Source organism: Cryptomeria japonica, chromosome 1 (assembly GCF_030272615.1).
Source record: "Cryptomeria japonica chromosome 1, Sugi_1.0, whole genome shotgun sequence".
NCBI classification, from domain to species: Eukaryota; Viridiplantae; Streptophyta; class Pinopsida; order Cupressales; family Cupressaceae; genus Cryptomeria; species Cryptomeria japonica.
Genome location: NC_081405.1, coordinates 673,197,989 through 673,210,908, shown reverse-complemented (window position 1 = coordinate 673,210,908; position 12,920 = coordinate 673,197,989). Strand labels below are relative to the sequence as shown.

The 12,920-nt window shown below is 35.9% G+C and overlaps 1 protein-coding gene across 1 annotated transcript; it reads right to left on the bottom strand.

The window, feature by feature from the left end:
• Positions 1-205: 205 nt before the first annotated feature.
• Positions 206-9,215, bottom strand: LOC131026768 (small nuclear ribonucleoprotein SmD3b). The gene is made up of 5 exons (XM_057956718.2): positions 8,786-9,215; positions 1,394-1,446; positions 1,149-1,215; positions 840-896; positions 206-696 (listed from the first exon to the last, which is right to left on the bottom strand). The coding sequence occupies exons 1-5, from the start codon at positions 8,942-8,944 to the stop codon at positions 631-633; spliced, it is 402 nt and encodes a 133-aa protein (XP_057812701.1). The 5' UTR covers positions 8,945-9,215; the 3' UTR covers positions 206-630.
• Between the last annotated feature and the right edge of the window lie 3,705 nt (positions 9,216-12,920).

Genomic DNA, 12,920 nt, shown 5'->3' with positions numbered 1-12,920 from the left:
TTTTGTTCTCCTCGTATGCAAATTACAGCCTCCCTCATCATCCACCATCTAATTATTTCATTCACATTGAAATGAAACACAGTATGATAGAAATTATAATGCAGTGCACTGGCATAAACTACAAGGAATTTTCCAACTAAAAAGAGAAGTTTCTTAACTAAATTGGATGGTTCCTGATATTAAAATGAATTAAAACAAGATAAACTGAAAAAAAAAAGATTATTAAACATCTCAGAAACTCTTGATTACCGTGTACAATGTTGACATTTTAAATTATTCTATTCATACATTAGTTTGACCAACAGTTGCCAGATGCTCCTCTCATCATATGTGGCATTACAACCGACCATTAATATCATCTAATCAAACCTAGTTTTACTGGTGAGCTCACAACACAAATTTTTAAAAATCTACTGAAAACTAGTCCTTTAGACATGTAAACTCCAAATACATTACAGTAAGTCCACATCAAAAACTGAGACAAGTTACTCATCAAAAGAGCAATACCATGAAGGAATAGCACTTTTCCCCAGATAAACTACCTCCTTACAGGAGCCACCTGCTTTTCCAGCTGGAAAAGCAACACATAAGAGTATTATCAAGAGTGGAAAGCACTTTCTTCCTGTTTAACTATCTCCTTACTGGAGCTGCACCTGCTCTTCCAGCTGGAGGAGCTGCACGTCCTGTGGCCTGAGCCTACAACACAAGGGAGCAGCGCAATTAAGAAGTTTGATATGTCCACTATAACCATGTACATCTTAGATTTCCTACCATGCAATTCATCCTTCAATCAAACATCCAAGGGTGAAAGACAATATTTTATGCTTAGAATCACTAACCCTAGCTCGCATTGCCACTGCACGTCCACGTCCAACACCAAGTGACGATCCTCTACCCTGTAATTTGAAAAATAATGTTACTACAAAACATAAAAAGATAAATACTGCCTCCAAGAAATATTAAAGCCAATTATGCAGATTAAATCCCCATAAAGAAAAAAACTTAGGTGCACTCTGGGCATATGCATACCATTTAGCATTACAGACTTCATAAACCGCAGTACGTTATTTCCAACAACATTCCTAAACCATCTTAGGATGACGGAACTTCTTGATAGCCCATTAGTATTCATTGAAAAAAAGGCATACCTTAATCCTTGCATCAAGACGCTTGAACATAGGAGCATTCCTAAGCATATCAGGAATAACCATAAACCTGAGAGGAACACGACATAAAATTAAGGTCTTATTCAGACCGAGTCCAAAGAATATGCTATATACTACCATAAGTAGGCCCTCCTTTTAAATATGATAATATAAATCTACCCTAGACATGAACGAAGATGTGATATCTGTTAGACAAAAGTCAGCACAAATCCAAAGTCAACGATTACCTCACTCTGCTGCCACGAATGAATACATGCTCCAACTGTGATACTTTACCATCCTGTAAACACATGGAATACATTAACACTGTTGGAAACAATTAAAAATAAAGGATGGCTTGAATGCATCCACATGATATTACTACCTAATGAAGCCTAAAATGGGCTTGAACAAGGAGCTTTAACTTCCATGATTAAAAAATAAACAACCTTAAGCATGACAGCATCTTCAGGAAGATTGTTGAAATTCTACTTTACTTGGTACCTATGTTCCATGGGGATGCATCCCTTAGGAAATTTCGCTGTTCCAGCACCCTGGACATTCCAAGGACACTGCATGACTAACATACGTAGCATTGTCCCATTTAGGGAAAAAACGAACAGGCAAAAAAAAATTTTAAAAGTGGGTGGGGTAAATTTCTAGTCCCTGGAAAATTCAACGTTTCTCAGCTACATCAGATTTTGCTCCTTCATATTGGTGAGGCAGAAAATCAAGATAAACTAATAAACACCAAGGATATTCTTGAGAAAAATCAACATGTTCTACTTCTTCAAACTGAATTATCTGGAGCTGAGGGCAAGTCAAACTGACAAGACTGTTAATACCAGCTTTAACTATAGTGGTGAGTAATCAAATGATCTATACCATTAATATGAATATGGATATTGAAAGCTGCTTGTGTAAAGTCATTAATGACAGCATTGTACTCGAAAGTTTCTTTAGTGTTTGTAACGGATGACTTCATTATAACATATTAATCTAGGCAAGAGGTTGAGAGGAAAGCATAAGTTATAATAAGTCTTTAAATATATTTTGCAATAAAAACCGGTAAAAATTATTCAGGTCAGCTACTAGAAGGATTTTGCAACAGCAATTAAAAGAGGAAAAGAGGCATATCAGATGGGTATGTAATTACTGAGATTGAAGTGCTATAAACAAAACATGAAATTTTGTTAATTTGTGTGTCAACCGAATGCCTTACATATGAATAATTGAAATTTCATGTGTTAAAAAAATCATATTTTTGCCATCTTCTCCTGTTTCGTACTGCCCCAGGAACACGTCCTGCCATGCCTGTCCCAGAAATGCTATGGCACATAGCTTGATGCAGATTCAGAACTAAAGAAGATAATAGTAAAAGTTATGACATTCCCGATATGTGTGGAGCCAAAAATAAAATGCACCTATGGTTTGAATCAATCTATTCTTTAGATATATACATTTTTTACCATATATGTTGCCAACTCAAACAGAAACCTACGAAGAATAAGCATGTTTCAGAATGTTTAGGTTGTTGTTCCAACTTTCTGTACTGATAGAAGTTCTTCCCCCAACATTCCAAAGACCATCTAAGTGTTCAGGTCGTAGGCTCCAACACTTCTCAAATTTCATACAGGAACTACCACGAAGAGATGTGAATATTTTGCCAAAGTGAGATAATAAGAGATGTAGTCACGTGTTAGTAAAACTCTAGGGGTCCCCCATAAGGTACTACATTTGAGAATGACAACCTCCAACCGAAAGGGTGTCATAACCCTGTCTATAACACACTATCCTAATTGAATAAATCAGAAAATTGTCTTACTCCATAAGACTTCACAATTTTTAAAGAAGACCGCCTGATCCATTAATCAGCACATCGGACAATAATCGCCTGCCTGAGAGGAGAAATGAGCAAACGAAATAAGAACATATTACACTCAAACACAATATCTCAACTGGCCTGAACCAAGTCTTGTGACTATGTTTCAAACTTGGAAGTGTCCCAATTGCTTATAGATTGTTAAAGTAATATGGCCTCTGAAATATACAAAGAGGGCATCCTTATATTTCTCAATTGGCAACGTATATATTATTAGTAGTTGACTACATTGTTATCTTTAGTGCACATACAAGATAAATCCTCTGGCATCTTCTCACGGTCAATCCCCTCGAACCATAGGTGACTTTTATTAACACAAAGCATTCTTAAACTTCTGACAAAGAATCTCTGTCCACGACCGCTTCTGTGTATGATGCATATGATTCAATAATTGCTTCGCATACTCCAACTCCTTCTAAATATTCGGCTTCATTTAAGAACAACAATTAATATTAACCAGCAATTACATTGCGAAGAACAATTGATATTAACCAGCAATTACATTGTGAAGAACAACTGATATTAATCAGTGATTACATTGTGAAGAACAACAATTGATATTAATCAGCGATTACATTGTAAAAGGCTGCAATACAAAGGAAAAGTCGTGACTGTTTGAATAGGTACGGGTGGTGTCTCTTTCAAGAAACAACTAAATGAAAGGGTATGCCTATTCTTTCAACCATAGAGAATATAAAAGGAGGAAGACTAGACTGCAGACTTATAATTGTTCAAGTCGTTGGTATGATGCATAGTGCATTCTGATCTGGCTGATCTATTATCTTGTTTTCCATTTGACAAGTAGGAAAATACGCAGATAATCTATGGCTTCTAATATATATATATATATATATATATGCATAATTAATCATATTGAAGATTCCTTTAAAGCTTCAGCCAATATGCCATCCCATTATGGAGGGGAGATATGTGCATATAAGGAATGAACGTAGCATAATGTTCCATTCAAGTTGAGTAACCCCAGGTGGGGCTGGGAGGCCAAATGGCGGGTGTCATTCCGTGGTCCTGCCTTGACGGATAGGCTCAAGGCACCTTGTATGATCTCCCATAGTGGTTCATAATGTGGAGGAGTTATTGGGTTAAGCCTTAAGAGAATCCCACATGTACATTATGAATATTATAATGATGATTAGAATTCTATTTGTAACATTGTTGGAGTATATGTTTATTCATCTTTTGATAACTAACCTGGTTGCGGGCTCTAAACCATGATATTAAGTTGACAATTTACATTTCCCCAACATAATCCATACCTCATTAGGAACTCTAGTACAAATTGAGTTTCACTATGTGTTATAATATTTTTTGGTGTTCGTTTTGACCTTTTGTTAGTTTATAAATATTGAAGGGTTGCATTTGTTTATTTATTTATCTTTAAATTTTATAATTTATAATTCTTATAACAGCAAATTCAAATTGCAAGAATGGCCAATAGTTCAAGTTCAGTGGGTATTGATGCAAAAAGAAAATTTAAAATTGATTGAGTATCTCCTTCATGGAAATATGCTACGATGCTTGACCAAATTCCAAGAGGTGGAGCATTCATTCGGAATTGTAATGAGTGTGGGGTCCAATTTAAGAGCTCATATAGTCGAGCGAAAAAATCACTTTCGTGCAATAAGTGGGAAAGGGATATGAGTATGTGAAGGGTGGCCAACTTGGAAGGGATTGTCAAATGAAAAAATTATGATATACATTAGAAAACAAGAAAAAGCTGATGTTGTGACTAAAAGAGCAAAACCAAGATCTCATCCTTTAACAAAGAAAATATCAATGAGTTTACCTATAGATTTAGTAATGGCCTCCCAATATCCTGTCTTGGAGAAATCCTCTATCCAAGCAAAAGATCCCACTCCTTCCTGCAAAAAAATCCCATTGGACAAGGCATTTCAAAATGAAGCAAGAGACACTGCAGAGGAAAAAGTTGCACATAGCATTTATGCCAATGGTCTTCCTTTCAACTTGGTCAGATCACCATATTAGTGGGAAACGGTGGCAGCAATCAATAGTACACCTTCTGGTTTCATAGGTCCTGGGTATGAGGTGGTGTGCACCACCTTATTGGAAAGAGAAAAAAATTGCAAAGACATCACTTAAACCAATTAGGTATTCTTCAATTGAAAAAAGAGTGTCTACTGTTTTTGATGGATGGAAAGATTGCAAAAAACAACCCTTAATAAATGATATTGCAATGTCCCCCAAAGCGGCAATGTTTTTGACGAAAATTGATTGTGAGGGGTAAATCAAGGATGCAAATTTCATTTCTAAAGTCCTTATTGAGTCCATAAAGATGGTGGGTCATAAAAATGTTGTCCAAATCATTACAAACAATGCAAAAAATTGTAGGGCTATAGGAGCTTTGGTTAACGAAAGGTATCATTTTTTGGACACCATGCACCTTACGCTCACCTAGTGATGCAAGAGATTGGCATATTCCTAACCCTAAATGTAAGAGAAGTGTTAGGATTGTTAAAGTGCAATTCAAGGAAGTAACAGGGTCCAAGGTTTGAGTACACTAGTACCAAAAAAAATTGGGGTTGGGTAAGCTTTAGTTACATCCATACAAATACATGTAATAAGCACAAGCACAAACACACACACATGCGTTCCGCAGGGATGTGTTACCCCCCCCCAAAAACCCCCATTTTCGGGACAAGGACATCTCTAGGAGAGGGCAACCAGTGGGGGGACATCCTCTCGCCAAACCACCACCACTGATGAGACTCGAGGAACTGTTCGAGTACAAAGGGTATGTCCCTAGGACGTCTTGAGGACTCCCATGAGTCACATGGCCCTCCTGAGGACACCTAGGAGTCTCCCATAGCCCCCACTCAAAAACTCAGTCCCTAAGAAAAAAATGATGATTTTTTTGTGAAAATGGCATCCTTGTCTTCAAGTCAGACTCATTCTCTTCATCAGAATATATACCCTCTAGGAATTACAGATTCTAGGTTTTAGAATATTTTATAAATTTTCACACGTAGTCAAATTTCAGTTATCAGCAAGATCCTATCAGCATTCTCTCACTCTCTCTATCTCGCTCTCTTTATCTCCCTGAACTCTAGGCCTATCTCTTTCCCTATCAGTCTTCAACTATCCCCTCTCTCTACCTCACCCTCTTCTCTCTCCCCCGAGATCTAGACCTATCTCCCTACTCTCTCACTCTCTCACCCCTAGACCCCCACAAGGGGTGCTACCCTCGACATCGTTTTGGTATTGCCCCCAAACCTCATCAAACTATAAGTCTAACAAAGTAATAGGCCAATGATGAATCATGATCATAAAAATCTACATAATGCATATCCCTTGTTACAAATACCTGCATATTCATAGTCAAAGCAACCATCAAGACCCTCGCAAGGGCCACTACCCCTTGACTCCAAACCTCCACCGACCGTTCTTATTGTTTATGCAATTATTTCCATTTTTTTAGTTTTTTTTAATTAGTAGTTTAAAACTTTAAACTTCAATTAGTATGCCAAAGCATCATTTGCAATTCTTAATATTTGATCTTGGTTCGCACTTTGCTCCCAAAGTTCTAAAACTCTGCCCACCATAGTTAACATTCAAATTTCAAATTTTCAATGCAATCGTTTCATGCTTTTAATGTTTATTAGTGTAAAGTTTACACAGTGTGGCAAAGATTCATTTACAATTCTTATACTTATACTAACGTGCATACATGCATATTAACATACATACATAATTATATATATATATATATACACAGCCAAATAATGAATGTATAGTAAACAAAACTGAAAACAATCATAAAAGTTTTATAAGATCGCGTGGAATCCAATATTAAAAGCATCTATTTGTATACTTAAAGGGCGCTAAAAAGTAAAAAATGCATTGTTTTTTGATAATGTGTAGTGAGTAATAGTTGCTTTTTACAAAGAAAAATGCTGCAGGTAATATACTATGAGAATTGTTGTAAACTGACGAGCCATAAAACCTCTCAACAACTGTATCATGAGAACTGTGGCAGCAATAACAATTAGAACAGCAACAGAAAAGATCATCGTTGAGAATCAAGGTGGCAATCCTCTCAACAACTGTATCATGAGAACTGTGGCAGCAATAACAATTAGAACAGCAACAGAAAAGATCATCATTGAGAATCAAGATGGCAATGGGCCTAGATTTTGGCAACTTTAACAAGGCACTTAAGTTTGAGTCATAGGCCTTTGTAGCATAGCTTATCCACTCTTCTCTTTGTGTATGCACTATGCAGTCATGGAGTTGGCCGTGGCCTATGGTTTGTCTGCTGTTTCTGCATGTATATACTCAATTCTTTTTGTATTTCCAGATACCAGCTAGCTATTGCCCATTGTTGTGGGAAAGAAGTTAAGTTGAAAGTTGTTTGTGTTTGCATTCTGCCATTCCCAATCAAGTCATGATCTTTGATTTGGACAAAGTCCTGCTCCAGGCACAGATGACATGGGCATTTGGACAAAGAAAAAATTAAATGTAAAACGCCCGGAGTTCTCTGTGGTTTTTCCACGGACCTCATCCTGTCCATAACTACAGCAGACCAGACCAGTCATCAGACCCTGACTAGGAACAAGCCGGACCCAAATTCAATGGATTTTCTTGACAAACCAGTAACATATCTTGTATATGAGTAACAGAAATGGCATAAAATGGCAAACTTGTTTTATAAAAAAATCAAGAGAAAATACATGAGCCAACCAGTTTAGTGCAGCTAAAGCGGACAAAAATGCTTCTCTCAACATTTCAAAGACAGTGAACCAAGTCTTCATAATTGATTCACCCCATATCATTCTTGAAAATGGTGTGGGTTATCCCATGCCAAGATCTGCTAATTACGCTATTTAAATGCAATACAGCCATTATACCAACATACTTCTGACCCCTATTTCCGAAAGATGCATCTGCCCCCATCCCTGTTGCCATACAATGATTGCATATCTCAAGGTCGTGGCTATGGTTTAAACACAAAACAAGATGTGGATTTCAGAGAATGTGTACACGCGACATTTAATTGATCACATTTGTTTTGTAGAGTTCTCATACAAGCTTATATTTGTGGCCTATTCTGTCATGTGATATCTTTTCCAAAATTTAGAAAAGCTAGCAGAAACAATGATAGACGAAGATGTCTTACATCACTACATTATCAGACCATGATGTGGTAACACATGTATTATCTGATACAGATACAGAGACTGCCAGGAAGGATGAAACTGTTCAGCCAACCACTTGCTCCGGAAAATCGTAGGAGTATAACCGATATCCTTGATGAGTAGACTAGCCCACCAAACAATATTTAGAGCCAAACAAAACATCTAATATTTAGGCGTTGTTGTTTGACAATGACATGAGCTGAAGTGGAAATCACTGGAGCTTTCATAATAGAGACCCGAGTCCAAGTCCCAATGAAACATGTTACATGATAAAATGTACAAATCCTGGGTGCTGGCATCCAAGCCAGAGAGTGAAGATATTATTCCTATGGAAAAAAGACGAAGTCGTTATCAAAATTTTGGTTGCGTGGGGTTCAACCTACTGACTAAATCTTAGACCCAGGCATAATACTTTTTCGAAAATGCAAACCTGAAAGGTCTGGAAGGTGCATGCTTATATAAGCCCCAAACCATCTCATATTTAGATTTTAAGGGCTAAGAAAAGAAAAGGCAAAATGTGTAATGAAAGCCATGTAAGGTAAAGGATAAGAAGGAATCTGATTAAAAAAAGGAATGAGTGTGCATACCTTGGCAGTGTAAGTAATGCCCTCGAGCTGGCAATTCCAGTTATCTTCACATTCAATCATGTTGCCTCTGTAAAGCTCGCCACTTTTCAGCTCCACCGTCACAACGTGACCTGCCGCCTCGTGCAGTAGCTTCACCGGAATCCCCAAACTTCTGCTCATCTTTTTCCAACTTCACAGAATCTCAAACCCTCGATAAACCCTAGAACGAATACTCTCCTGCAACTGTAAAAACCTTTAGGCAGCGAGCTCCACCCGAAGGTCAGAATGCTGTACAGACTGTCTACTTTGCTTCGCAATCCCTCGCGTTATTTCTTTTCTCCAGGAGTGAAATTGGGTTTTAGTTTTGTTTTGCTAGGGCTCTGTATGCTAGGGAGAGGGTTTTATAAGTGCGCGCCCTATCTTGCACTTTCCAAAATATTTTCAAATGCCATTACCATCCCTTTAGTGATGAAACTCTCTATATAGTTTCAAATGGATTTCTTTATACTTTAAATAATATTTGGACTAAATATGCATTTCAAATGAAAATATAGTATGGATGTGCATTGGATGATAAAATTGTACATTATTTAATTTGTCTTTGTCATCTATAGACCCACCTAAGAAGTATTCTATTAATTTTTAACAATTATCTAGTACAAAATGTTAAGGAAAATTACATTTTGGCTAAAAATGTTGTTTGTGGAGAATGCGTGGAGATCTTCGTCATGGTATTGTCACCTTCTATGCAAAAGAGCTTGTGGAGAAGGGGATAGTTCATGAGAGAGCATGCAGGATAGCATGAAAACTAGCATTGATGATATGGAGCATAGAAAGTGTGGGGAGAGATATGAGAGACAATGCAAGATTTCACTAGATGCATTACGGGTAGAATGATCCACATCAACACGCCATGCATGAAGGAGGTGGTACAAAAAAAGGCTCTAATAATGTACATCAAATGGAGGTGTCGATAGAAAATGCATGAGTTACACATTTTTTTTTAAGTTAAAAGCCCTACAATATGGGATGCACATTTATTTATTTTTAGAGTTACTTAAGAAGAGAAATGTGTGTATTCAAATTGCGATAAACCATGATGTGACTAAGGCCACCAATCCATGTACATTTAACAAAGTATTCTTTAATGAGTGACAACAAAGAGGCACAATGATCTGTCATGTACATTTTTCATCAACATGCAAGGGGGAGTACTAAAGGAGAAGGTATAATTCCTAGAATAAATATTCTTAATAGAAAAATAATTTTAAAGAATTATTTGAGCCTATGACTTCGTATGTTGATATATTGATAATACAATTAGCTAGAAAATATGTAATGTAATGCACAGTCTTATGATTACATATAAGAATTCACCGTACTTTGTCAAGTTAAGTGATGAAGATGTCACAAGACATTGGAAAGCACATGAAATTTTGTCAAGGAATCTCAATGATATTCATGACTGTAGTTATTGTATCCACACTTGATGGAAATTTACTAAATTGGTACTTGCATTGTGACTCCTAGGAAAACAAAATCTTATATAGGGGTCCTCAAGACCAAATTCCTTATCGAATTGACTACCAAAAGATGCCTTGTTATAAAATCATCACCATTAAGGACATCAAGCAATGGCTTGGTGATTCGATGGAGATAAATGATCAATAGTTCAAGGAACTTATCTCTAAGATTTGATGGACAATTGATGATGTAATATAAAATGAATAGCTCATTAACAACTTGATTATGCATGTTCAAAGGGATTTACTATACAACATGCATTGCCCACCCATAAAGAGGCCCTTAAAGCTACTATGTAGCCCATTTGAAGCATTGTGCAAACTATACTATAATGGTATAAACATGTAGTTGGTGGAGAAGATTAAACAAACAATTATGTGGATGGAGTAGCTTAAAGGATATGTATAGATAAAAGAGGTGACAAGTCTACTTGGTGATAATAAAAATCACACGACCAATTACCAATGATGAGAACTTGGGCTTAGGCATCACATTGTTTCCTTTGGCATTGTACATTCCTATAGTGACATTTGTCATTATTCTTGTGAACTTCTAGATCAGTCACTTCTCAAAAAATTGAATATTATTTTTATAAATTATTGGTGTGATGTATATCAAAGTACCAAACATGACACTAACTCCTTTCAAGTAGTGCAAGTAATGTGGGAAAACTACAATAAATAAGTCATGGCTGCTAGCACCCTATTATGCCCCTCCCCTATAGTTTGTATTGTGTTATAAGTAGTCAACTTGTGACTACCTTAACTCTTAAATAAGCCACATAAGCATTATTATGATCATCAAGGATCGATATCAAGGTTGGCTTGACTCTAATACCATGAAGGATCGATATTAGAGTTGGGCTGACTTTGATACCTTGAAGGATCTATATCAAGGTTGGCTTCACTCTAATACCATGAACAAGGTACTGTTAGAGTTGGCCCAAGTACGCTAGGAATATTGCTATCAAAGTTGACCTAACTTTGATACCTTGAAGGAAGTCGTATTAGAGTTAGACTAGCTTGGATAACCTATAGGAAGCAATATTGGAGTTGGGTCAGTATTAAAGTTAGACTAACTTTAATACCCTAAAGATAGTATTTAAGTTGGCCCAACTTCAATAAATGATCTTAAAACTAGAACTACAAAGGCGCAAGAGACCAATGATAAAATAATTTCTAATTAAACAACAAGTTTATTTCTTATAGAAGTGTTGCAAGAATAGAAAAGGAGTTTGATGGTATTAGAGTCCAAGCAAATATTATACTTCAATGGGGTATTAGATTTTAGAGGACTAATACTTTGATGAGGTATGAAGGTTCAAGGAACTTTGATATTCAAATGAGGTGTCAAGGTTCTAGAAACTATAATACTCTGACAAAGAAATGATACATATTTAATCCTAACTTATTTGTCACAACTCCAAAAATTTGCACTGAGTTCATTCTTTTATAAGCATAGTAGAGATAATAACAAGAATAATATTAGTTTTTCAAAGACGAACAATGATGTGACATATATATAACATGTGATGGGATTTCAATTTTCCTTAAATCGTTACTTTTTTCTCTTTTATTTCTCATACCTTGCCAAAACTATCAGACATTTCTATGACAATTTTGAAACTTATGTTAAATAGTAAAACACTAAACATAATTGTTGATTTTTTTATGTTCGTGTGTGTGTGTGTGTGTTGTGATGGATGAGCATTTTGGGGAAATACTAACTTGCCATGTAAAAAGGTGATAGAAGATGAATTAATTTCCAATAGGTAGCCACGTGCGTCCTTACAATAAGGAATGTGTGGCAAACAATAAGAAGAATGAGCAACTATATCCTCGAGAAAGTGTGGGTCTAGAACAATGAGCAACAAAAACTTAAAGGTGATGTGATCATGTCCAAGGAGATCAAGTAATTGCATTAGATCTATTGCCAATAGATGACTATTGAAGAAAAGACTCTTAGATTGTAACTAATGTCAACGTCCTTTTGTTCCACAATTCGCTACTTGTCCAAGCATAACTTTATGACCAAACTTTCTATTCAAGATTAAAAAGTTGTGTTGGGATTTTATTTCTAAACCTTTGAGTTGTGTCCTCAAACAACAATCCTCTTTGTTATTAATAGGAATGAGTGACATGTTTAGTGATAGGTATGAGTTGATTAGAAATAATTAATCTTTATAAACTGCAAAACTGGAATGTGAATTACCAAGTATTCTATATTTTTCTCTTCAAGCAATAAATCGAATCAAGCAAGTTTTATGTATATTTTTTGTGAAAATATTTAAATGAATAATGGACTACTAATTGATACTTTTATGTGAACAAGTGCATCTACTCCAAGTAAGGGCCCACTTGAAGTACATTGTCACTATACATTTTTTTTTTTTAATATTCTATATTTAACCATTAGTTAAGGTTAAGTAGTAGTCCATGCAGAAATGGCCATTTGATATTAATTATAGAGCTTCCAATTGAAATTATATCCACATGTAGATGTAATTCTATAGGATAAACAATAGAAAAATTCTTTACTTTTCTTAGTTTTTTTTTAGTATTAGTTACATTCTAGTTTAATACTTTCTTTACTTTATACATCTCAGGAATCTGAAAAAAATCTTAAGTTGTAC